The sequence below is a fragment of the Plectropomus leopardus genome, chromosome 22 (assembly GCF_026936395.1).
Source record: "Plectropomus leopardus strain MGB_pleo_1.0 chromosome 22, ASM2693639v1, whole genome shotgun sequence".
In the NCBI taxonomy this organism is placed as follows: domain Eukaryota; kingdom Metazoa; phylum Chordata; class Actinopteri; order Perciformes; family Serranidae; genus Plectropomus; species Plectropomus leopardus.
The window spans coordinates 20,956,090-20,982,194 of record NC_142197.1 but is presented as its reverse complement, the minus strand read 5'-3'; the positions used below and the strand labels follow the sequence as shown (position 1 = coordinate 20,982,194).

At 40.0% G+C, this 26,105-nt stretch overlaps 1 protein-coding gene across 2 annotated transcripts in view; it reads left to right on the top strand.

Annotated features, from left to right (window-relative positions):
* Positions 1 to 26,105, top strand: part of ano2b (anoctamin 2b) — a 94,052-nt gene that overhangs the window by 26,811 nt on the left and 41,136 nt on the right. The window contains exons 5-18 of one of the 2 annotated variants that reach the window (XM_042511446.2): positions 2,313 to 2,411; positions 3,514 to 3,665; positions 3,912 to 3,966; positions 4,049 to 4,100; positions 7,525 to 7,580; positions 9,170 to 9,217; positions 10,057 to 10,121; positions 13,495 to 13,629; positions 14,455 to 14,615; positions 15,356 to 15,438; positions 16,475 to 16,564; positions 17,791 to 17,874; positions 24,785 to 24,859; positions 25,114 to 25,315. In XM_042511446.2, the coding sequence (XP_042367380.1) occupies positions 2,313 to 2,411; positions 3,514 to 3,665; positions 3,912 to 3,966; positions 4,049 to 4,100; positions 7,525 to 7,580; positions 9,170 to 9,217; positions 10,057 to 10,121; positions 13,495 to 13,629; positions 14,455 to 14,615; positions 15,356 to 15,438; positions 16,475 to 16,564; positions 17,791 to 17,874; positions 24,785 to 24,859; positions 25,114 to 25,315 (1,357 nt within the window). The remainder of the gene's footprint in view (positions 1 to 2,312; positions 2,412 to 3,513; positions 3,666 to 3,911; positions 3,967 to 4,048; positions 4,101 to 7,524; positions 7,581 to 9,169; positions 9,218 to 10,056; positions 10,122 to 13,494; positions 13,630 to 14,454; positions 14,616 to 15,355; positions 15,439 to 16,474; positions 16,565 to 17,790; positions 17,875 to 24,784; positions 24,860 to 25,113; positions 25,316 to 26,105) is intronic. The other variant, XM_088072666.1, reaches the window with a different exon arrangement.

Genomic DNA, 26,105 nt, shown 5'->3' with positions numbered 1-26,105 from the left:
TTTAGTTGATTTTAAAATTGTTTTGTGTTCTTCAAAGATGGCTTTTAGTGTAATTTAAAACAAGTTACCTACAAACATTTGTCTTCTGAATATCCATATGTATGCTGCATAACAAATAGCTCAGGTGGCTTTATGCTCCGCTGTGTCCCTGAGCAGGACAAAGGACAGCGTGGATGTGAGCAAGGGAGAAGATAATGAAATATAAGAGGAGGAAGAGTGACAGTCACTGAGTCAGCCAGTCAGTCAATCAGTCAGTGAAACAGTGTCTAGCGGGTGGCAGAAGGTACAGTAATATATGTGCGGAGGGGGATGGGGGGTTGAGGGGGAGTGAAAGATCTCAGGAGAGTAGGAGTCGAGAGAGGAGAAAGGGAATCGTTTCAGGTTTCTATCATTTGCCATGCTACCTTTCTCTTTTCACTCCCCCCTCCTCTGTCAGAAGCTGATGAGGGTCTGAGGAGGGTAAGGTTACCTGGCTGTCGTCCCCTGCTGGCTCGCTTTCATTTCTACCAGCAAACCAGCTCCATCATGATTTTGGAGAAACTGTTTTATGCTTTGTTTCTAAATTTCTGTTCTCCCTAGTCAAAGCAGAAGTGGGTTTATTAATGCACTAATATTCATAATTCAACGTTTTTCTGCATTTGAAGCTGCTAATTATCAGATTTTGCTAATGCATCTTAATGTTAAATATAAAATACAGTGTGGGCACTGGATCGTGATTCATTAGCAGAACAGGCTACATGAGTCAGGGTTTTCTTTAACATACAGTAAATACATTTTGTGGGTTCCATCTGGATGATGATAGGAGCATAAAAAGCATCCAATGTGTCGAGAACAGGCTGCAACAACAAGAAAACAGCTCTGGGCTTCGCTTTAGGAGCACATCTATCTTTTATAAATACCAGTAAAGCTGCTGGCCAAGCTGGTCAGCCAAAGTGTTTCAGTGGGTCAGGCTGAAGGCAGGGACTGATTGTGCCTGGTTCAGGCGTGAAGTCAAACTTTGAGTGTGGAGCACTGAGTAATCTGAGATGTTGAGTTGCAGCTCCAGAGGCCAGTTTTGAGGCAAAAGCAGCTGAGAGGCAAGTGCAGCACTCACTGAGGTCTGCCGACCATATTGGATTGCAGAGCCGCACTGACAGATGGCCTGGTAAGCCAGCAGGTAGCTTCAGCCAAGCAATCTCGTAATATATTTCCCAAAACATAAAAGTTTACATTATAAAAAAATAAGAAAACTTTGGCTAACTGATTATCTTGTATCTTGTTGGGGAACCAGTTTGAAGAAGCAAATATGACCCATTTGCAGCTCTCGAGCATCTAGGCCATGAATACTCAGCTTGTTTTGCATAGGGACCAGTTGATAGACAAACGTTATCAATTACTATACACTAAACAAAATATACGTGCAACTCTATTTGCTCTCATTTTCAGCAGGTTCAAGTTTAGACTTTTTATTCACTCAATAGATAAACTTCTGTCAAATATTGTTCACCGATTCGTTAAGCTTCGTGTTAGTGAGCGTTTCTCCTTTTACAAGATAACCGATCCACCTGACAGTTGTGGCATATCAAGATGCTTATTGAACAGCACCATTAGCACTAGGGCTGCACAATTCTTGCTAAAATGTGAATCACAATTCTCTCACACAATTTCCAAGAAAAAACATTTATTGCACTCTTAGTTGCTCAAGTAAAAAAAACACGTCTGAGAAGCTGTCTGTCTAGACAGCTTTAAACGGACGACATTAACATCAAAGTGCTTGACTTACATATAACACATATCAAAGTGCTGGACCTAAACTTCAAAGTCTCTTGTAACACAAAAAAATCCCCTCAAGTTTCTTTTCGTCTCTTAGTTTAGAACATCAAAGTGACGAATTTAAATGCTGTCGAATAGAAAAATAGAATGTAAAGTTATAGCTTCAGAATAATAAACACATAAGCTGACCATCATTTATGCGATTGATACTCGTATGGTGGTGTGTCTTTGTCGCTCTGCAGTTACCCCTCCAAAACACAAGTCGGCACTGGGATTCCTGTGAAGTGCTGTAAATTTTGATTGATTCAAAACATACCGAAAAAGACACCTAAAACACACCTAAAACATGGCTTAAAAGCGATGCAAATCAATGTCATTATAACTTAAACAGTTCCCAGACAAAACGCTTGCCTTACACGACACGTGTTGAACACGATGCACTCCCAAATTCACAGAAGTGACAATGTAGACAGCTTATAACAGTGAAATGAACGTTCAGTTCATGTTCAACAGCTCTTTATGTGATGTTTTGTTTACGTGATGTTTTGTTTCTTTTTCAGTTAAAGACCCACGGCCCCAGCTTCACTCGTCTCCACGCGCCCTGGCCGGTACTCTGTCGAGAGGCTGAGTTCCTCAAGGTTAAAGTCCCCACCAAAACGGTGAGACCTCAGCACCTGTTCTGATCTTATCAGTAGTCAGTAGACACAGACAAGGGGGTCTTTTTATGTATCTCCTTACTCATGTCTTATCCTTGTGTATGAGCTCCTCCCAATGAAGATTTTACTCAGAGATGCAAGAAAAGGATGCAGATGAAGGTGCTGGGAGCTATGGCTGCCAAATGAGAAATCCTTTGTTCCACAGTGTCGGTCTTTAGCGACGTCAGTTACTGTGCCACATGTGAAGGTGCAGCATTTATATGTGATGCCCCTTGATTAACACTTTGAAACCTGGAGTTACAGCAGTTTTCTTGTGCTCCTTTTTGACACGTATTCAAACGTTTGAACCCTGCACAAATTGGTGTGATTTCTTTCAAAAACATGGGAAAACAGGCAATGAGAAACTTGGTAAGAAAATGTTCCACAAATTGCAAAAAATAAAATTGATTTTCAAAAAAGCAAAAGGAAAATGTTGAGGGGAAAAAAGAAAAGAGCAAGGGGAAAGACTATTATTATAATTCCGATAATTTCTTATTTAAAATGATGTTACAGAAATGTAAGCACTTTTTCTACATCATTTCTTTGTTTTTTTATTTATTTCATTTAATGAGTTTTTTTTATTTGTTTGTTTTTTTAAACTAATTTTAATGTAATGTTCTTGTACTTTTTACTAATTTCTTGCCAGTTTTCAGGTCATTTCTTCTTTTGTTGCTCATTTCCTTCCCATGTATTTGAAAGAAATCAAGCCAAATTTGCTCAGGTTTAAAGGGTTAAAGACTCCATATAGCATACACCTGTGTGTCTTCTCTCTGAGGCCCTACAGAAGCCTCCTCTCTCCTCAATGTGCATTTAATGGTATGGGAGATCCTCCATGATAGTGGAGAGGAAATGATATTGTAGAGGACTCGGAAAAATAAGCTGCCGTGATAAAAAAGGGCCCCTTGTGTTTGTGTCAGTGCCTCACATCAATCTCAATCAGCAGTCATACAGAGACACTGATATTTCAGCTCTGCCGCTAAGTGTTTGAAAAGTTTACATTCCTCAGAACTGTAAGATATTTTGACCAACGTGTGTAAAGTGGTCTCTGTGTCGTGTGTTTTAACAGAGTTATGAACTTAAAGAGGAAAGCGGTTTCGGGTCCAGTATGAGCACAGTGTGGAGGAAAATGAACCAGCCGTTCCAGCCCAAAGTACCACACCAGGACCACGAACGCACCAAATTTCTCACACACTGCTTCTCCAGGGACAAACTCCACCTGTGAGAGACGCACACACACACACACACAACCCCCCCATACCTTTCTGTACTGTAAGAAACAGATAAGCAGAGAGATCACAGCTCAGCCAAATTTAAAGCAGGAGCTTTCTAACTTGTATGAGAATAACTGGCACATTATCTTAAAAACTAAAAAGCTAAATTCATAAGCAATTATAGATACTAGGCACATTACAAATACTAGGGTATAAAGATGTGATTTTTATTGATTGGCTGTGTTTCTTTCAGGTACAACATCACATCTAAAGACACATTCTTCGACAACGCCACGAGAGGCAGAATAGTGAGTTTTCATTTCGATTTTAACCTGTCCAAATCAGTATTAGCTCGAATCTCCAGTCTTGACGTTCTTGCATGTGTTTTAGGTTTACGAGATCCTGAGACGGACTGTGTGTGTACGGACTTGTCAAACCATAGGTGAGGATACCAAACTGGTCAAGGACCAGACTGTGTGTGTGTGTTTGTTTGTGTGTGAACTTATGCACCTTTTCCTGCCTTAAAGTACGCACCTGTTACACTGATATGGACACTTTGACTTGGTCATTGACAAAATGCACATACGTGGAACACAATCTAGATCAAATATTCGTGCACTCAAACATTTCACAAATGTCAGTGATTTTTGCGTTATGCTCTTTCCTGGTCAAACGTGCACAAAACAACGCAGGAGTAACAGCAACACAATCTGAAATCCTCCTCTGACTACACATCCCATCTCATCCCATTGAAGTGTGATGGCCTGTAACTGATTTTTTAAATTGGAGGTAACAAGCTAAAGAGAGCAGAGTTCTACCAAAGAGATCATGAATCAAGACATTAGAAAAAAACGTGTTTTGGTTTAATAAAAATGCATTTTAAGCCTTTGTAGTGGACGTGTTTAGATTCTGATCACTGGCACTATCGGCCATCAGTTCAAAAGATGCCAGTCTTATAAGGTCGGGGAGTCTTGAAACTTGAAATCTTGAAACTTGGAATCAAACCTTTAGCTGGTAATTTAAAATCCTAGTGCCAGGTATGATCAAAATTTTAATCATTGACAATCAGCAACAAATCGATGGACCCTGAGCAGCATATTGTGAAAAGTGTAAAGCGTAGGTCTGGATTTGAGAGTGAGATTAGAAAGTAAAATCAGGTGCTGTGGGACTCTTTTGTAACATGTTTGGCTGTGACGCTGCAGGGTGAAGTCAGCTTTCAGCTCAAGGTTGTGTTCTAACTCTCAAACGTGACTGGACTTTGAGAGACTTCAGGTGAACTGGGAGGTGATACTGATATGCCTACTGGGAGTTCAGTTGGGAGGTGAAGTGAAGTGCAGTTGGTGACCCCAAACAAGGAGTGTGGTGATTGTGTAATTGGATGAGGACATCTTTTTAACTCTTATTTGTTTGGTCTGAGCTTTGTAGCAACACTTTTTTTCAACCAGGCTGTTCCTAGAAAGCTTCGCTTATTAACACTTTCGACTGTAAGCATCCGCTGGGGTGATTAGCAATTAGGCTAACTTAGAGCAGTGAGTAAGATTAAGGGGGATTTAGTGGAATGTCGTGGTGAGGATTGCAGTTTGCAACCACCTGAACCTTTTCTCAGCTGGAATTCCTTCACTGTTTTTGTTCAGGAGTTTTTTTTATACCTGAAGCTGAATTATCCACAGAAGTCTCCTCATCTCAAAAACAGACAAGGTGATTTGTACATCAGTTTCATGTTACAAATTAGTGTTTCTCTGATGATGTTAAGCCTGTGTGTGACAAGTATCTGCCAATTTGTGCTGACCTTTTTTTTCTGATACAGATGCTCAGGAGGTCTCCAGGTGATGCAAACCAGTAATAAACACTGAATCAATGTTTTTTTAAATGCTGTTTGGCATGTCAGAGACAGACTGTTAAGCAAGAGAGGGTAAGATGTTAAAAAAAAACCAAAAAAAAAAACCCATCACATTAACCAGCTTAGCCATCCGTGGCAGCATGTGTGTTTGTTGATGTCCCGGTGTAGGGACATCACAGTAGGGGCATCCCAGAAACAGCAGACGCACAAGGATACCTAGAGCATAATATGTAGACCCAGAAGTCTGCTGCAAAGCAATAATTTGTGACAAATTGGGATGAGAATATGTTAGTAGAAACATGGGTCTGTGGACAAGGACATGCTCTCTATGTGGATATAAACAAGTCATTCCAAGACCCGGGAAATAGAATTATTTTTATTTTTAGGTGATTATCAATAAAAGAAAACAGTAATTATATTCCATATCTGCCAATACATCCCCCTAACTCCTACACGCGGGTGCTTTAAATGAGGCAGTTGTGTCAGTTATTTATGTCTCTTGAAAATAATTTCTAGCTTTTGCAGGCGATAGCAGCAACAGCCACAAAAGAGAGAAAATAAGATAAGTGTCAGTAAGACTTCACACTGCTTGCAAAATAGGTCCACCGCTGTCTGTAAGAGACAAAAATATCTCCTCTGGGATTATCTAAATGCAGGACAATCCAGCACACTCTACATTCGTGTTAGCTCAGCTCTTGCCTTAGTGTTTATATATATGTTAACAGCTGCCTCTGCATGTATGAGACCCATCAGTCCCATATAGAAAGAGCAGACACCCGTTTTGCTCCCAGTGTCCACCATATGTCTGGTTGGCGTTCCCATCACAGCAGAAGGTCTAAGCCAGAGGGTGTTGATGGAGCTGCAGGGGAAGATGGGAGAGAAATGGGAGTTGCATCTCTCTAACCTCTATTTTCTCTTTCCTATTCAGTATGGGTGTATAAATTTGGTCTTTCACACACACACACACACACACACACACACACACACACACACACACACACACACATACAGAGCCCACTCCTCGTGTCTCTGTTGCCTTCCTCCATCTCCTACAAGTGGGTCACACTTCCTGGGTCAGGCAGAGATTGAAGCAGGGGCCTCTGGGAATTGTGGTTGTATCTCGCTGGTTGAGTGTGCATTCATGCATTTGTACATGTGCGTTTGTGTGTATGTGTGTGTTGGTCTGGAGTTTCATTAATAGCACAGCTAATCACTGCATACTTCCCAGTCCCCCCTTTGGAGGCAGTGATAATTAATTGATTCATGACTTTGATGAAAGAGCCAGCTGCCGGTGCCAGGTCATCTGATGTCACAGTCGGTCCTGACATTCACAGGTCAGGCCAGCGCTTTCCCACATGAAATTTTCCAAAGACTAAAAGCGGTTACCTACGTAACCCTAATCCCAGTGTGCTTGACACTGAAAAGCAGAGTTAAAGCGGTGCAGGCTGCAGAGTGTGGCCTGATGTCACAGCAGACACAGCTGGGGTGCAAAGGCCACTTTCTAATACACATGGTGGCTGGATTTGAGCCTGCATACGGGAAAACTAGCTTTTGGAATTGTTATGTAATTGGAAGAATTTGAGGCATAATGTCACTAACATCTGAATTTAAATCCATGCTGATTAATTTAAAACTGCTCTTCAGGAATCAATAAAAGATCTAAGCAGAGAAGTGTGCAGCACTAGATACGAGATAAATAACAGAAGGTGCTTCTTTAGTGGCTACCACTTTATTTCACGCCACATCTTGGAGCGCATTTGGTGTAAACTCGCTCTTTAATGCCACTATTACTCCACCAGCTGCTTGGATTCCTGGTTTAAAACTCAATTATCAGCCCAAACTATCACTGAAGAGAAAAGTTGTTTTCTGTCAGGACTTCTCTCCAGTAGATACAGTAAATTATTCATATAAAAGGGACGTTAATGATGATTCAGATGACAAGGCGGGAGAAGATAAGCATCTTAAAGTACATTTAAATACTCCCTTGGGGTTGTCTCATGTCTCTGCTCTCTCTCTCTTTTTCCAGGCATCAGCACATTGATAGCCAAAGGCGTGTATGACGCTGCCTTCCCTCTTCACGATGTAAGTGTGAGCTTTGGGATTCCCAGTAGACGGCCGGTTTCAATTTATTTCACTGCAGTATTCCATTTACAGAGAATAGAAAGTCACTCTAAAAAGAAACCAAAGTCAAAGCTCTGTCATCTCAATTTTTTGTCAAACTTTTTGAATTACATTTTTGTCAGCTTGGTAGGAACAGTGGTGTTTGTTGAGCTGTGTGGCCAAAAATCAGAAAAAAAGATCAAATTCACAGTCTCTGACACACATGTTGCAGCTATCTACAAGGACATTGGAACAAACAGGGAACAGTGATGAGACAGTTTGTGCTCTCAACTTCATTAGCATGTTAGGATGAAATATCCGTAAAAAAAAAAAGGTTAGTAAGTGAGATACACTATTGTGAGGTATCCCCTATCAGTATTTGAGAGTTTTTTTTGTGCCGAGGTGACTAATACATTTTTTTTTAATTGGTTCAGTGTTGAGAGAGAGCGCTGTTGTTTTTGCCACTGGTAGGTTCAGGTTGTTATTATAAGTGTCTGATAACATACAGAGATAGCAGTTTGAGTTTCAGGGCGCCTTCACACAAGAGCTGTTTGGTCTGCTTGGAACGGACCAGAGAGACCTCGGATAGTCCGCTTCGTTTGGGAAGGTGTGAAAGCTCATCTGAACTCTGGTGTGGACCAAACAAGTGAACTCTGGTCCGCCTGAAAACGTGGGTCTTGGTTTGCTTGCAAGTGAACCCTGGTGTGGTTCGCTTACAGTGGGAAATGCAAACGGACTATCCAGTGAACCAAACAGAGGAAGTGACGTAGAGCGCAGTGCATTTTGGGTAGAACAAAAAATAAAGTCAATAGCACAAATCTGATAAAGCAATAGTAAAAGTAAAAACAAAAACCCCAAGACTGCATAAATTTAGCGTTGCTCCATTGTTTTTGTGGTGAACAAGCTGGCTGAAGGGGATGGATTTCCATTTTTGGTCCTGGCCAATCAATGAGCCAGGTTTTCTTCTTCCTCATGCTTGTGAAAGTGTGAAAGTGAACCAAACCAAATGAAGGTGTGAAATTTTTCGGCATTCCCCGCCCAATCGAACCGAGTCCCCTGGACTATCCTGGTGTGAAAGCGCCCTGAGAGACTTTAAGAAGATCAGTTTTGTTTAACCCGAAACAGCCCACTATCTTTGCTGTCTCGCTATATTCAAACTCATCACACTCTATTTACATAAGCAGTCATTTTATCATCGGAAAACACACTTCCTTTAAAAGTTGACAGGAACAAAATAAGACTCACAAAAAAAAGCTTGGTTCATCTCACCACTGTTTTCACAAAGATCAACTCTGGATTGGTTCAGATAAATCTTGTGTTCACCCAGTTAGATGTGAAAATATGCTGCTCTATACACGCTTAAATTACTGTCTGTGTTTTCGGGCAGTCTGTGTTCGATTACTTGCTGTTGTTTTTGTTGTGTGACTTTGTTAATGTGTGTATTCCTAAATGTTTAAGTTAGTATGTGAGTAAGAGAGTGAGTGACTTCTACGTGCTGTCTATTCTCAGTTTTTATGCGTTTGTAAGCCTGCGTGCACTCATGTTTTTCTCCCTCTCTTGTCACTCCTTAGGGTGACTATAAGGTCATTGAACACCTTGAGGAGAGGAACGATAGACAGGTAGACTGACTCCTCATTTCACTCTTTTTTCCTCTTCTCTCCTGTCTTTCCTCTGCTTCTCCTCCCACTCCTCTCCATTTGTCTGCTAATGAAAAACAACAAAAAGGCTACCACTGCTCTACCTCTTCAGAAAGTAACCTCGCTAATGTGATTGAGTGCTGCGGCCGTTTAGGAAGAAAAAAGATATATGTCATCTAAAAGTCTACTGCACAAGAACTTTTACCGGTGCTGCAAGTTTCACAAATGTTATCTTCATCTCCTATCTTTCTTCTATTTTCTCTTTTCAGATTGTTCCTCCTTCCCATCTGTGTAACACTGTCACAGATTGGAGTTTAAGTTCAGTAAACATTCCTCAGAAGCAGAGCTGCGCTCAAGGCAGAAAATAAAACTCATTGACTGACTTGAATTTCAAAGGAACGAGCAAAACAAACTATTTTTGGAGCGTGCGTTAGTAAAAAAAACAACAGCAGCAAACAAAAAATGAATGGAATGTATAAATATCAGCTTCTTCTTTTCCATTCAGAAATCATCATTGCATTCATGTTTTGGACTTTTTAACCAGGTCATTTATTGTAATATTACTTCAGCATCTAGAGTGTCGTATTATGATCGTCTTCCTTCTCCTTAAACCTCTTTCACTTGGCTTTGGCTTAATGTGACTCAAGCTGCAGCTCTTTGATTTCCTCCAGTGTGTTTTAGCTCAGCTAATCAGATTATTTTTGCCTCCAGATCAGCTCTGCCTCTGAGGACTGTTTGTTGATTTTCAACTTGCTGCAAACTAGTAAACATCCAGCCTGATAACATACACCCACATTGACTCTTTCCTGTCTGTTTGCCAGATTCTGCACGACGAGTGGGCCAGATACTCGGCCTTTTACAAGTACCAGCCCATCGATCTTGTCAGGTAATGTGACCGCAGCACTGCAATGTAGAGATTACATCAGTAACTCACCTTTTTTTTACGCCTGAATGTTTTCGTTTCATTTAATTTGCAACTCAAGATAACTGCTAGACTTCTCTGATCTGTTAAGAGAAAGACACACTACAACTATACAGATGTTGCAATGCATTATGGATATTGTAGTTTACTAACAGACTTGTTATTTGGCAGGATTTGACATTTGAAATCTCCAGATTGCTTGAACTCGCTGATTATAATCAGCGATTCTTTGCATCATGGCACAACTATGATAGCCCCAACTTCTCAGATGTTTTAAAGTCATAGTGTCACATGCAGCAACATTCTTTACGATTTCTCTTATATTTTTCCTCATTTTCTGGTAAGAGAAAATAAAAGAGAAGTCAACACTTAATGCACCAAACTTTCTTAACCCTCCAAATTTACTCTTACCCAGCTGTGCTCAGTGATGAATCCCACTTGATCATAAGACACCTTAGCATAAAAGACTGACATATAGCCAAGACTGGAGACATAATGCCAAAAAAGGTTATAAGAAGAACTTCTGCCTACTGTTAAATGAACTTAAATGAAGTAAATGTTATTTCAGGGAAAAGTATTAAAGTATTAGTAGTAAAGGTACACTTGCAAAAATGTTGTAATAGATCTAATGAAACTAAATAAGTAAAAGGCAAAGCAACAAGTCCTTATATAAACAGCAACATAAAAAATCCTTAGATTTGCACTTTACTTGTGTAAATGTACTTTACTTGCTACATTCCTGCACTGGTGAGCAGAGGGTTGCACCACGACTGAAATTACAGTAATTGCTCCATCAGTGCACCAAGTATAGCAGTATTTCTTTAGGCCTGAAATTTAATAATTTAGTAATTACACTTACTCTAACACATGATCTACATTTTATTAAATGATATTCATGCATTTTTAAATGGTTCTTAAAATATAAAACTCATTTTTCCTTGCACTGGGCAAAGCAAGATGTTTTTCTCTTATCTCAGTCAGAGTGCTCCAGAAATTTTCTCTGACCTCAGAGAAGGTCAAAAATAAGAAAACATTGGTGAATCCCAAAAATCCATAGGTGCTGACAAAATGAGAACAAATAGTGAATACGAACAAAAATAAGAGGCATATATATTGTATATCGTGTCTTGCGTGAAGCCCAGTGTTTTTACACTACACCCATAATTCCAGGGGAGTATTACAATAATGAAACCTCTCCTCCATACTGGCTGTCAACTGAATTCCCTCTTTCAGGATTCAGTATTTCCAGCCCAAACATTAACTTTCAGTGTATTTATATCCTACATATGAAATCACACACTGCACTAAATACACAACATGTGTACTATTGTCCCACATACTTTTGTGTACATAACCAGTAGTGTGTGTCTTTTTGGACCAATGAGCTGTAATCACCACCTCACTTCCAGATAGCCTCCTTGCCAGCTGGAGACGCGTAACCATGGTAACCCCTGCCAACCCCTGCCATCCTCAGCTCCACTGGCATCTGCAATACCTGACAGAAAGCATGATGAATTTTTTGGTTCTGGTTTTTTTTTTTCTTTCACGTCTGTGGGAGTACTTTGGCTGTTAGAAAATGTGAACCTGTTGTGCATCTTGCAGGCGTCTTCATTGCCAGATTAAATTAGCTAAAAGCGAACACCAACCTGCTAACTCACTAAAGTTAAGCAAACATAATGTTAGGTGTGTACCAATCACATGGCATGCCATCCCAAAATTGTTTAAGACATATCAGTGAGTGTCAAAATGGAGGATAGAGCGACCAACATCCCTGGTGACATGCCACTAGCATGACTTAGAAAAACCTCAAACAATCATGTTGTAGCCATAACAAAGCTAATTATTAATAAAATATGTCATCTATCTATAATGGTACCCCTACCCACAATTCTTCATATAGTGTTTCCCAAATATGCACATCAGGCAGCTGACTCATGACCAAGAAATTCACTAGAGGTATTTATTACTCAGTGATGGTTCAGAGCTGCCTTGGTTGCTGTCTGAGAATTTCTGTTATGAACATTGTCATCTACTGCATTGCATTGTGAGATATTGGGATATTGTGAGATGTGTCATATTCATGCTGGCATAGTGTCCAGATTCAGATTCAGAGAACTTTTTTTATCCCAAATGAACAATTTTGGTTTGACGACCTCGCCAGTTAGCATAAGAGATAAAAATAAGCAAACTTAATAAAATGAAATAAACAACAAACATACTTCTACTGTTTGCGCACAGTAATATTTCAGCGGAAATACTATACAACTCACATACTATTGGTGTCATATTAAAGTTTCGGACATACAGAAAAATCTAACATACTGTCCAGATTGTGGACAGTATTTTGTGTGTGTGTGTGTGTGTGTGTGTGTGTGTGTGTGTGTGTGTGTGTGTGTGTGTGGAGGACATGCATGTCTCCTTTCCCAATCTTTCAGCCTTTTTAAATGCAGTTAATAATGCATGGACTACCGTTAACTGATATGTCTGGAGAAAAATATTAAGTCTGCACATTTGCAGCAGATTGGCTATAGCTTTGTGGTTATCGTAGATGCCGAGAGAGAGAAGGCAGTGGCTGATGGTGACAGTTTATTGTGATTACTTGTCTATTGGACATTTGCCATCACAGTGGAGTTGTGTTGTGTCGCGGCTGACATTTGCTGCTGTGGCTCCAGTGAAACTCATAACTCAACTGTTAAGAGATTGACTTCTGGAAGACTCAAGGAACATGGTTTTTGGGTATAGCTCAGTAGAAAGAAAGTAGATGCTACATGAAACTGCTCACAACAAGGTCTTTGGATTATCTTGAGTAACTGGGTCATGATTTTGGGAAAGAGATATTTCTGCTAGTTTCTCATGTGTAGTTTTTTGGCATTTCGAGCACTGCAAGCTGAGTGCCATCTAATCAGTTTCTTTACATTGGAGAGAAGGCAGACGTCTCTATGGCCGATATCTCCAACGTTTGGCAATATATCAAAATGATCTAGATTGATAAGTAGCACTTTAGGTAGAGCAAAATATATTTTTGATTTGGGGGTGAATTGTCCCTTCAAGGTTGAAGTTAAGTTCATGCTTGGGGCTTACTTCTGTCAGTCGTGGCATGGTAAGCAGAGCTAGTACACAAATCTTAAAAAAAGGTGGTGCTTTGTGAACTCAGCGTAAACATTGAGAGAATGAATGAATTAAACCTTAACATGCTTAATCTATTCTTGTAACAAACACAGCATGAGGATTCCCACACCCGAGTTGCGTGCTGCTTAATTCTACACAGTCTGTTCTGCCATGACCATGACCGGCTCTGCCACTTTCACCTCCTAATCCTTGACCTCTGACCTCACAGGAAGTATTTCGGGGAGAAGATCGGTCTGTACTTCGCATGGCTCGGTGTTTACACTCAGCTGCTGATACCAGCCTCCATAGTGGGGATCATCGTGTTTGGCTACGGGGTGGCAACAGTGGATACTAATATACCCAGGTACCAAAAAGTGCACTGCAGCTTTATTTGAGAAAGAACATATTGTAAAAAGAAACACTTTTCAGCTCAATTAAGGTGCAAAAAAAGGATTAAACCCATTTGAGAAATGACATTTTTTGCTACTGTGTTTAGTGAAATAAGAACAAATGTTTGGCTGCCACAGTGCTAACACTAGTCTGTGAAGAAGCTCCAAATGACTGTGAAACCGTTAGGAGAGTTGCGACACTTTCCCTGATTTTAAGCAAAAACAACAGCATGATGGACATTATGGACAACATTAGAAGGATGCAGAGGATTTGGATCTCTTCCTACCACAGTATAAATGTATGCACACGTGCCCTTACACACACACACACACACACACACACACACACACAGCAGACAGGGATTGCCCAGATACCTGCAGTATCTGGCTTTAGACAGCGCTGTGTGGGAGGAACACAGAAGGCAGTGCTGGCAGTGTGTGCATGTGTGTGTGTGTGTGTGTGTGTGTGTGTGTGTGTGTGTGTGTGTGTGTGTGAGTGTGTCATGAAGCAAAAGGTTGATAATTCAGCCTACACTGACTATGAGTCAGGTCAAAGCAGAGAGGCTTGTATTGTGGTTATGTGTTAAAAGTTCCATTCATTTCTAATGGTTAACTGTTACTCTGGGTCTTTTTACTGGGACTGAATCCACAGACGGATGCAGAACTTGTCTTTATTTGATTTTTTTTAAGTGCAGGTGGCTTAAATTCAGTGTATTATCTTCAATTGTGAAACACCATGGGGTTAATGCTGTCAGATCCAGGTGCTCTGTGACTTAACTTTTGATGTCTTCCCCCCTCAGTTTGGAGATGTGTGATGAGCGTCTCAATTTCACCATGTGTCCTCTGTGTGACGGAGCCTGCGACTTCTGGCAGCTCAGCACCGCCTGCGGCACCGCCAGAGCTTCACACCTCTTTGACAACCCTGCCACCGTCTTCTTCGCCATCTTCATGTCTCTGTGGGGTGAGGTTATGCTTGTGTGAGTGTGTGTGTGTGTGTGTTTGAACAGGGGTGCTGAATTTGCAATTTGAAGGTGCTCTTTGATTTTGACTCATCTTAAGACCTCCTTCACTTTAAGTTGTGGGCTGTGGTGGAATTGTAAAAAAAAAAAATCATGTGTCTTTTCATGAACACTTTTCCTTGACCTTGAGGAAAAACATTATGAGGTCAAGGACAGATGTGACGGAGAATTTATAAGCAACTGGTAAAAGACAAAATTTGGTTAGGTGCTCCAAAGATAGACTAAAAGCACATCTTTGTCCAACTTTGCCCCCTGTGTTCTTGCATGTTGTTCCATGCACGTTATATAAACATGGACAACATGGTAAAAAAAAATCTTTTTTTATTGCCAAGGTTACACTTTAAATGCAAACAAAAATCCACCCTCATGAAAATCAGTGAAACACTTAACCTTTAGCTGATGAAGACAAAAACATGAGTTGGGTGTGAAAGTACTTTTTTTTTACACTAGAAACTGAAGCATAATATATATCTTGTTTTTTCTTTTTCAATCATGAGATACAGTTGGAGATGCCAGAAAAAAAAACTACTAAAGCCATTCTAATATCCTCATTGTATGGATTGTATTTCAATTTTATATGCAGTCAGATCAGGGATCATCTGATTACTGCCAAACCACAATTAACAAATGCACCTGGTCAGATCTTCATCAAAATGATCTGACTTTTCCTGTGTTTGTTTAGCGGTGCTGTTCCTGGAGCACTGGAAGCGCCGTCAGATCAGTTTGAGCTTCAGTTGGGATCTGACTGGCATCGAGGAGGACGAGGTATGTACAACACACACACACGCAATCACACACACTTGAAGAAATTTACTATTGCACATATGTGGGTACTAATATTAAATGTAAACAAATGAGTGTGTCCGTCTGACTAAACACACACACAAATATATACACAAATACATATACATCATCCATATGACAAGACAGGATGTTGGACCATCCTGCACTACCTCCAATTATTTTTGTCAGAGCTAAAGCTTTTTCTATTTATTCCTATTGCTATATGAGTGCATGCCAACAACAGTATGTTTAAATCTGAGCAAATGGCTTGGTTTCTGTCAAAAACATGGGGAGAAGGCAATAAACAATGAAAAAAATGACACCCAAATTAGTAAGAAATAATTACAAAGTACAAGAAAGTTAATTGAAATTATTTTATTATTTTTTCAAATTATTAAAAAAAGAGAAAGAGCGTTTAAAAATAAACAAGGAAAGGATCTAGAAAAAGTGATTAAAAATTATGATAATTCTGTAATAAAATTTTAGATATGTAGTTTGATAATTAGAAATATGGTTTTCTCAGCTTTTTTTCTTTTTCCCTAGATGTTTTTTCCAAGCTTTAAAAAAAAAATTGCTAAACTCACACATCTTGGTAAGACAAGTTCCACAAACTGCAGGACATTTGCAAAGTTTTAGAAAATTATTTTTAAAAAGCATTGCATTATTGTTCAAGCATAATATATGCTTGAACAATAATGCAATATATGTCTTGCAGTTGGTGGAACTTTTCTTACCAAGTTGTGTAAGTTTCATTGCATTTGAAATGAAATTGAATTGCCATGAAAGACAGACATGCTGCACCCTTCTCCCCTCGCCACAAATAGGACAGATTACCTCCTCCACTGACTCTAAACACTAAAGACGTCATCCTCTGCAGAATCTCCTGTAATGCCATGAGAGAATGGACTGAAATGGTGCATTAATCATACACAACTACACATACAGAAAAAACACAGTTACACACATACATAAACATAATATACATGTATTTATCTCTTTCTCCTGTTTTTTTCTTCAGGAGCATCCGAGGCCAAAATACGAGACCATCCTCCTTCAGAAGAGACAGAGGAAGCAGAAAAATAAGAAGAAGAAGAAGAAAAAGAATGAGGTAGGGATGATTAGAAATGTAACTGCTTTGGACCACATTTCCCATAAAGCCTGTTTTCCAAACTCGTTAGTGTTTGCTAAATGAAATATGAACAATGTATGAATTCCATTCTCATAGCTGGACCTGACTGTCAACAATACTAATGGAAAGGTATTATACAGGGGAACTCATTCACTGCATAACATTTAAAGTAAAATATAACATTCAACAAGTCCGCACAATATATTCCCATTAGCCTCATGAATACAGGAAGTATTCTGTACTGCGGTCTGTGAGGGAGACAGAAACAGTGAAGCCATGAAATTCTTCCGCCTGGCTCAGTCTTCACGTTTGCAGTCAGCTGGTTCTTCATGCATCCTGATAGTTTGGATTCCAAAGCGTGCGGCAGACATCAGTGTGATAATCTAATGATCAGGAACGATCTAGATTCCCTCTGTAAATTGGGTCAATCACATTGAGTCCTGTTGGCCCACATACACTTTGCCTTGGTGACAGATGGCTTCCTGCCACAGGCTAACTCATTCACACGGTACAGGATCCCCGCCACACCACCCCAAAACCTGATCCTGGGATAAAAGTTGGAAACCTGAAGGATCCTGCAGCTGCTATTTTGTGTAGCTGTAGGGAAAGTGTAGACATATGCCATCTGCTGGTTAGATTTCAACAAAATGGAAAAGTACTGCACAGTTTCACAAGAAACTGAAATGGTTGATTATGTACAGTTTTACCATGGCCACGCTGAAATCTCTGTTCTGATTGGCCTCACGTTGGTTGTTTTTTTTGTCTAAGTTATCATTGGACATATTATGCCTCGCATACACTGGAAGACTTTGAAAAGACTAAAGTCTGACACCTTCTCATATCTAAAGACACACTCTGTAAGATTTTGCAAAGACTGGGGGTCTTGCAGGGTTACTATTTGCAAGGCTATAGCTAGATCGCTTTTGAGACGATTTCCCATCCTACTCCGGGTGAAAAATATTATTCCAAACTCCTGGCTGGCAAAAACACACAACTCTAGAAACACTAGATAAAAGGCGTCACAGTTCAACAGTATTTTTATTAATTTGGCATCAGTATAATCCGTAAAGATTAACTGTATTTGCAAACTTTTGAAATTTTGTTGCCTCTACTAGCTACCTTAGTTACCTGAATATGTTAGTGGGAAGAGGGAATTGTGTGTTTGGTGTGTGTCAATGTGTGTAACCTGCTGCTCTGTGTTGCAGCCAGATAAGCAGGAGGACGGGACAGTGACAGGGAAGGACAGATGGAGGCAAAAACTACTGTCTGCCATGGCTGCAGGAATACCGGTAACCCTTCCTCTCCCCTCGCCCTCTTCCTCTTCCTCCTCTCACCTTCCTTTTCCTCTTTCACTTCCTCTTTTCCCCCATTTTTTCCCTCTCCTTTTCCTTCTCACCTACCACTTCCTCCTCTCCTCCGTTTTCCTCTCCTGCAGGCTGCTGTCTATCTGTTCTTCTCTTCCTGTCACATCCTCTGGCTTCTGCAGTTTCAGGTATTTGTTTTGTGCAACTTTTTTTAACATTAATTCATATATCTGAAAGTCACAGAAACAAACTGAGCCTTTGTAATCTTCTCAAGTCTTTCTGTGCAACTAAATGTGTGACAGAGCTGTTATTTCAGCGTCTGTTGCCTGGTTGAAGTTGACTGAAAGATTTCCTGTTCTGTGCGAGCTTATGTGAGCTTCTCTCTTCCACTAATGAGGTAGAAATCTGTTCTAACTGAAAGTTTTAATTCGAGGCAGTCTGCTGCGGTGTCAATATTAGGAAATATTTGCTTCCTAAATTCAATATTTTCATTGATTGATGACTGTTTTGTAAGTAGGTTTTTAATAATGGACCTCATTGTAACGCTAGCCGTTTTTGTTTGGAGAGGTGTCTTCTCAGTGATGGACGTCTCATTTTCGGAATGAAACTTCTCGGTTATTTCAGATTTTTGCCAGCAGTGAGGGAACAGAATGTGCTTTCTCTCAGCAGAAGGAGACGAACCTGTTATTTGAGACAAATACAGTCTGTATCAACAGAAACAGGGGCAGTGTTGTCTGGAAACTTCAACAGGTGGAGTGTTTTTCTTCCAAAGCAGAGGGAAAATGTGAGGAAAGCAAAGACTTTCATTAACGTAAAATCAATTAACCATTTACTTACTGAGGCATTTTGAGACCTGCTGATAGAGAATGACATGTTAAAGAAGGACTTCAGGGTTTTCCATAAGCACCAACTATTGGTCTGATAGCTGGACATGAAAACACTGCAGACCAACTGATTCCTTACTGTTTCAAGCATAGCTTTCAAGTAACATCACTATCACTTTTAAGATGTTTTAAGATTGGGATGAAGGTCTTTCGTCATCAGACATCTGGATCTTAAGTTATCTGAGCAGCAAGCAGAGTTAATGTAGCAGCAGCTCGGCTCGCAGACCGCCCCTGAACCTCCCCGTGTCAACTAAAGAGCGTTGGAGAGACACTGATTTTTAACGTGAAACTGTTTTTTCACTGTTTTTACCAGGTTAAATCAGGTCTGTTTGTTTTGGGGCGCAGGGGCCTAAATATAGACTGCAGGCAGTGCAGTGGCACCGGGGCCCATGGATTGGGGGGCCTGTATATAGGGTGGACCTGTACAAAGGGGGGCCCTTGCTAGTGATTTGTCAACAAATCCCTCAAAAAAACCAAAATAAACTCCCTCTGTGCTTAACAGCTCCATTAATGTGCAAAACCTAAAAACACATCAGTGCTACAGTAGCTGTTACTTCATCATCACAAACATACACACACACTGCAATTTATTTTGAGCCTCTAATACACACTTGTAACTAAATGCAGACTAATCCACGTCTGAAAATAGTCCTCCAGCAAATACACTACTTTCTTCTGTGCCCCACTGTTTCAGTAAACTACTTGTAAAAAATGAAACCATCAGTTTGTGATCTGCTGTTAAATATTTCCGTCTCCAGAGAGGTGAATGAGTTGAGGGCTGAGCGCCACAGAGAGGTTATCTTTAACTGTTGTAATCCCATGTTTAACAGGCATTTCAGCTCATCAGAGACAGGTGTAACTAATAACATTAATGATAGCTTATTGTGCTCGCTGGATCACAGACACCGAAATGAAACAGAGTTAATGGTAATTAATGCCATTAGTTACACCTGCGTTTTTCCAGCAATGTCAAGTCAAAATGTCTGCTGGGAAAAAAAATGTCTGTACAACTGCTGTTGTGCTGGTAGAACTAGAATTCTCCACCTGCAACCAACTGTCTGTAGAACTAAATTAAAAAAGACAAAGAGCGCACGGCATGAAAAGAGACAAAGACACAGAGACAATGAGAGAGACACACAAATAAAGAGAGAGAGAGACTTGGAGAAGTACAAGGATGGAGAGCAGCAGAGGGAGGGAGGCTGAGTGGGAGTGAGGCATGCTGGGCTGGAAGCCAGGGGTAAGATTAGGGAACGTCACTATGGCGACACAGAAACCTCTCTCTCTCTCTCACATACACACACATACACACACAAACACAAACATGATTGATTTTATACCTGTGACAGTGAAGTGAGCTTTAACATCAAATCTCAAGACATTACAGTTCATTCTGTATTCAGTATTTTTATGACTACTCAATGTACAGACCAAAACATCGCCTGGGAAATCAGCACTTTGAAAGTGCCTCGTCATAATGTGACGGACAAACAGATATTTTTACATTATTGTTACCTTGTGCTTTATTTATAGATGAAGCCGGGTCCGGTACTCAGTGACGGACAGATCTCTTTCAAAACCTTTCACATCATTTCTTAAATTAGAAGATGTCAGTGCTAATAATGTGAGACGTGTCAAAGAGCTATAATAAGATCATATATACAGGATCATTTTAAATATTTCAGCACTCAGAGGTAGTGGTGTCTTTGAGAATTTTTGTAACTCTCATGATTTTATTCAAAATCGATCCTATATTAAATTCATTGAACAGACGGCATGATTTTCAGTCTCTTGCTCAAGTACGCTAAACTGTCAACTGCCAAACCAAATCTCTGGTGTCCTTATTTCACTGAAATACAACATGAAACAAGTGAAATAGACATACAGGCACAGAGTTGTTTTCTTCACCAGAGTTGGTTTGAGTTGTTTAAGGCCACAGTGTACGTTCATCAGCTGTTTTTGTTTGTTTACATTACTGCTGATAGCTACTGGGCTCAGTCGGTTTCTGGTTGATGGCGTAGAATGTATTCAAAAGTATACAAGTGGACCAAGAGAACTCAGATCAAATTTTACAACTAGGCAGTGCTGGTCAAATAAAAACCAAGTCTGTTACTGCACTGCTTACCTCTCACCCCAGATGTTCTCAGAATCATGTTTTAGCTTAGTGTTTAACTGTTATACGAGATTATTTGTTGCCACCTGCCCGTCATTGTGTCTAACAGACGACTTCACATACATTAGTCAACCACCAGCGGGAGCATTTATTGGTCTGGTACTGCACAGTGCATTCTGGTAGTTGTAGGTTTTCTACCTCTTGAGCAAAACTGAACGCCACAGTTCTTTTTCTGTGTTTTCTCTGATAATGTAGCACCAATTTGAAAAGTATTTCAATCTTCCTACTGCAAAGAGAGGGCTAAGTTTTATAAAAAGGTGTGTACGGTAGCGTTGTCTTGGTTCCTTCATCAAAAAGCCAATTGGATTTTTCCATTAGGTTCTTGATCAGTGTAGAAAATTGGAAAAAGAACATTTATGATACTTACACAGTTTGTTGAGCAAGATAATCTCCACAAATGAACACCACTTTTAGGATTTTTTAGGCCTAAATGCAGTCATCTGGAGTAAAATGTTACACCATGGATGCTCCACCTGACGTTGCCACCACAACAACACGACGGCGGTCTGTAGTCACATTTATCTGCTTATTAACAATCTTTTTTTAAGACTCATAAAAGCCTTAAGGTTCAGAGTGGGATATTTACTTACGTATTTTGTATCGTAGAACAAAACGTGAAAGTCTCTTCCGCTTGTGTATACCACTGCCCTTATTTCAACCAAACCAAAAAACCTGCTCAAAAACCCCATTGGCTTTGAGAGTAGGGAACTGAGGTGCTGGAATGCTAAATCATTTTCAGTTTTTTGGACTCATTACTGGGCCACTCTATACTTCTTTAAAGAGGCTAGTTTGCCTGGACTTAAATCAGCAGATTCAGAGCTATAGGGCCAGCAAACCTGAAAAATACCATAGTGAATCACAGGCATAAATGTAGCAGCGACAGTATTTCTGAAACCTATGAGTCATTATCGTTTTGCGTCATTATTGACAGGTGTTAGTGGCACGACGGTCATTTTTGCATGTATTCAATGTGACACATTGCATTGTGGGATAAGATGACCTGATGACCTGTCCATGGTGTATCCCACCTCATACCCACTGTTCACTGGGCTCACTGGATGAGTTTTAGTCAGCTAGCAACCAATTATGATGGATGAACAAATGAATGCACCCCTCGTGTGTGTGTGTGTGTGTGTGTGTGTGTGTGTGTGTGTGTGTGTGTGTGTGTGTGTGTGTGTGTGTGTGTGTGTGCGCGGTAAATATCTTGGTTGTCCTTGCAGCTGCATCAGATTTTCACATGGATATGAACATGCTGATATGATTTCGTTGCACATTCTTTCATTGCTTCCCAGCTAATTAAATGCAATACAACTACCATGTTTTTGACACGAAAGAAAAAAAGAAATAGAGAGAGGGAGGATGAACTGAGGAGGCAAGTGACAGAGAGAAATAAAGATCTCCGTCACCAGACGAAGGCTTTCACTAGGCTTTCCTCAGCGGAGGTAACAAGCCAAATATAACACCTGACCCATTTACTACTACCATTCTCTGTGATGGCCGTCCCCACCAACAATCACACACAGACACCTCTACTTTGAAGGTCTTTTTTTGTCCTCCAATAAGTGGATCCCTCAAGTTCATCACCTGGTGTGTGTTTGTGAATTAAAAAAAAAAAGTATGACTAGCAAAGCTCTTTAGTATCTTGGTTGAAATTAATACACAGGCCAAAAAAAATCAGCAGTCGTATTTTAAATCTTAATATACATATTTCATCTCTCATACTATATATATGTTTTGTCACTATTGATTAAAATGCACTATTTACAGGTGTTATAAAACAGTATAAAGTAAAGAACAGTGTGTTGCATGAAGTTGAAGGTTTTGTATTTTTTTTTAAGATCATTTTTTCTGGCTTTTTTTTTTTTTAAGATTATTTTTTGGGGCATTTTTCCCTTTATTGATAGGATAGCTAAGGATAGACAAAAGGGGAATGACATGCAGCAAAGAGCCACAGACTGGACTTGAACTCTGGCCACTGCAAAAGCCTCAGCCATGTGAGGTGCAAACAAAATGAGCTAGAGGTCATCCCATTTTGCACATTTTAAAGTCTGTGTGAATACAGTGTGGACTTCAGAATGCACTGTGCCAGTGTATCCACTAGATGGTGCTGTTGGCCTACTCAGCAGATTGAAGGACTTTTACTGTACAGACTCCCTGAACATCATTCAGTGACTGTGTGTGAAATTCCTGCTCTTGCCTGCCACTGTGAGAATGTGTGTGTGTGTGTATGGGTGAGGGGGTTCACATGCATGAGTATGGAGATACAGAATTCATTTTGTTTTTTTGCGGAGATCAAATTGTATTTAACCACAAACAGGCTCTGAAGCAGCTCCTCTTTTTGACACAAGTAGGTCAGCTTCTCCTGCTGGTTTTAAGTTCAGGGAACGATGCTGTGCACGCTTGTTAGAGAGAGTATGAGGGTGGAGTCAAGGGTCCCTCCTTTTGAGCACCGGACCATCATGAACTTTTGGAATTGTCTAGCTTTGAGAACACTGTCTAAGGAAGACAGATGCTCGGCATTCTTTTGCATCTCCAAAAATGAACCGAGCCATGTCCCTGATCTCAAAAGTGGCACAATGATGAGTAAAATGTTTACAGACTTAGGGTGTAGTCTGACCCTGAAAACTGTCGAAATGTCTTTATTTCATGAACAAGGAGCACAAAATAATGAGACAGTCCTCTTTTTTGTTGCTGTTCTTTGCTCTTCTTTACAGGGAGGTCAAAGGTCAGCTGGTCGGCATCAGGCAATTATCTATGACCTTGATTATGTTTTAGCTGGGTTAGGGGTCCACCAATATTTGTTTTATAGGGCCGATACCGATTATTAGTAGTTATTGAGACCGATAACGGATATTTGGAACCGATTTGTATTTACAATAAAAATGAAAAAATTTGTGTTAACATTTAGAATTTGAAATATAAGAAACTCCAACACAAAACTTGCTGAAATGCTTTTAGCAAATGTGTATTGTGAATCAAAGCTGAAACTTTAGATCTCATATACAATAAGTTCCGGGCATCTTTTCTTATAAAGTCAAGTGAAAATTTAAAGAAATTTCCTTGCACTTTTTAAATAATTAATTTTATCCATGATCATTAAAATAAAATGCTGATCGGCAAAATGCCAAATATTGGCTTTAATAATCGGCCAGGCCGATGATCTGCGGACCCCTAGTCTTGGTTTTGTTTCTCCAGTCTTTGTTGGGTGCCCACCTTGAATCTGTGCTGATTGTATAGATCTTCTGTGCTGCAGGGTTAAAGATATGTGTGAGGCATCCATTTTTTTTTACAGACGTGGATGTAAACTATAACTACAACTTTACTGGTTTTTAGGAGGTTTACAACTATAAGGTGTTAATTCTAGTTTTTCATGTCAACAATAAAACAATGTTTACACAAAAATGCCCATTTTAGTGTCTGAACAAATGGATAAATCCCAGGGTCCAAGGAATAAAAAACATTTGTTCCGAGCTGGTCTCTAAAAGTAGGATGCAGACTGCATAACAGGCCATTGTGCTCCTTTATGTCTCTCTGTTGAGACGTGGTAACACTTCCTGTGGAGGCGGTGAAATACAGATGGCTGCTGTTGCTTCAACTCTCCATTCAGCTTTTACAAACTGTTTGAAAGGAGGACAGGAGACTGTGACAATGCTTTTCACATCAGGATATTTGAAAGATTTATCAATGCAAACGTGTGAAAAAGCTTTTTTTCTTCCTCGCTTGTCTTTTTTGATGTCTCAGTGGGCGACTCTGCATCCTAACAAATGTTAATAAAGCTTTGATCACTGTACAAACTTTTCTTCTCTTGTCCTCTCCCTTGTCCCCCTGTCCATCTTGTCAGGCTGCCATAGAGAAGTTGACCTGGAAAGACCGTCTTCCTGGATACTTCATCAACGTTTCCTCTATCCTCTTTATGGTTAGTACATAAAAATCAGGTTAATGCTCTACTTAGGATCATACATTTCTCAGTATATATATGCATTAAAGTGCTTTACATGGAATAATAAACACGTATATGATAAGCTAATGTACATAAATGCCTATACGACTGACCTACATCGATGTGATCTTTGAAATATTCATTTCAGCCTCTGCACTGTGACGATCAGACAAATATGGTGGAATAATGACTTATTTATTGTAATTTTTTTCCCTCCTTTCTGCTGTCAGTTTGGCTTGACGTTTTCAGCAGTTTTCGGCGTCATCATCTACCGCATCACAGTGTCGGCCCTGATGGCGATGAGCCCAGACCCGGAGACCAAGTCCAATGTTAGGGTGACAGTGACGGCCACTGCGGTCATCATCAACCTGGTGGTCATTCTAATCCTTGATGAAATCTACGGTGCTGTGGCGCTGTGGCTGACTGAGCTAGGTACAGAAATACCGATATTTACTTTTGTAGTGCGGTGCCTTCAAGAAACAAACCCAAACAAACTATGTTAGAATAAGCATTACTAGTTGACCTCAACAATTTTAGTCATTCTTTCTCAATCATTAAGTAAATAGTTTGACATTTTTTGGAAACTTTTATTTGCGTTTTTGCTGGGAGTTAAATAAAAGAGAGATGCCGCTCTCATGTCTGTAGCCAACTATGAAGGTTGGCAAAGCTGTGATGTTTAGCTTAGCTTAGCCCAACAACAGGGAGCAAGAGAAAACGGCTCGTATCTTTCCAAAGATAACATAATATCCTGTAAAACTAAAACTCGTTTCATACAGAATATCCAAACAAGGCGTAATGTGTTATATTGGTGGTACAGTGGTGCAGGAATGAGTCCTAAAACCTGGAAATTAGTTTGCATTTCTGTACCTTCTGTTCCCTCCTCTTGAAGTCAGTGTTTTTGTTTTTTTTTAATGGGTTTTTGGTTAAATGCGTGACATAAGTAAGTAATAAAAGATTGTTATTGCCGTACCACTATAACTCATCTTGTCAAGACGTTTGTTCAGCTGACATTTCTTCTGCATAGGGTGAAAAGACTCCAGGGCTCATGAGCTGTTATGCTTCACTTTGATTTCATCTCCTTGAAATAAACAGTAATGCCATCAGGAATGTGGCCCTATCAAAGAATACTCATAGAATAGTTACTTACTTAAATTTGTCAAATATCCAGCTGAGTTTTGCCTCATTATGATTCTTTCTTGATATTAATGGGAATCGATTTATG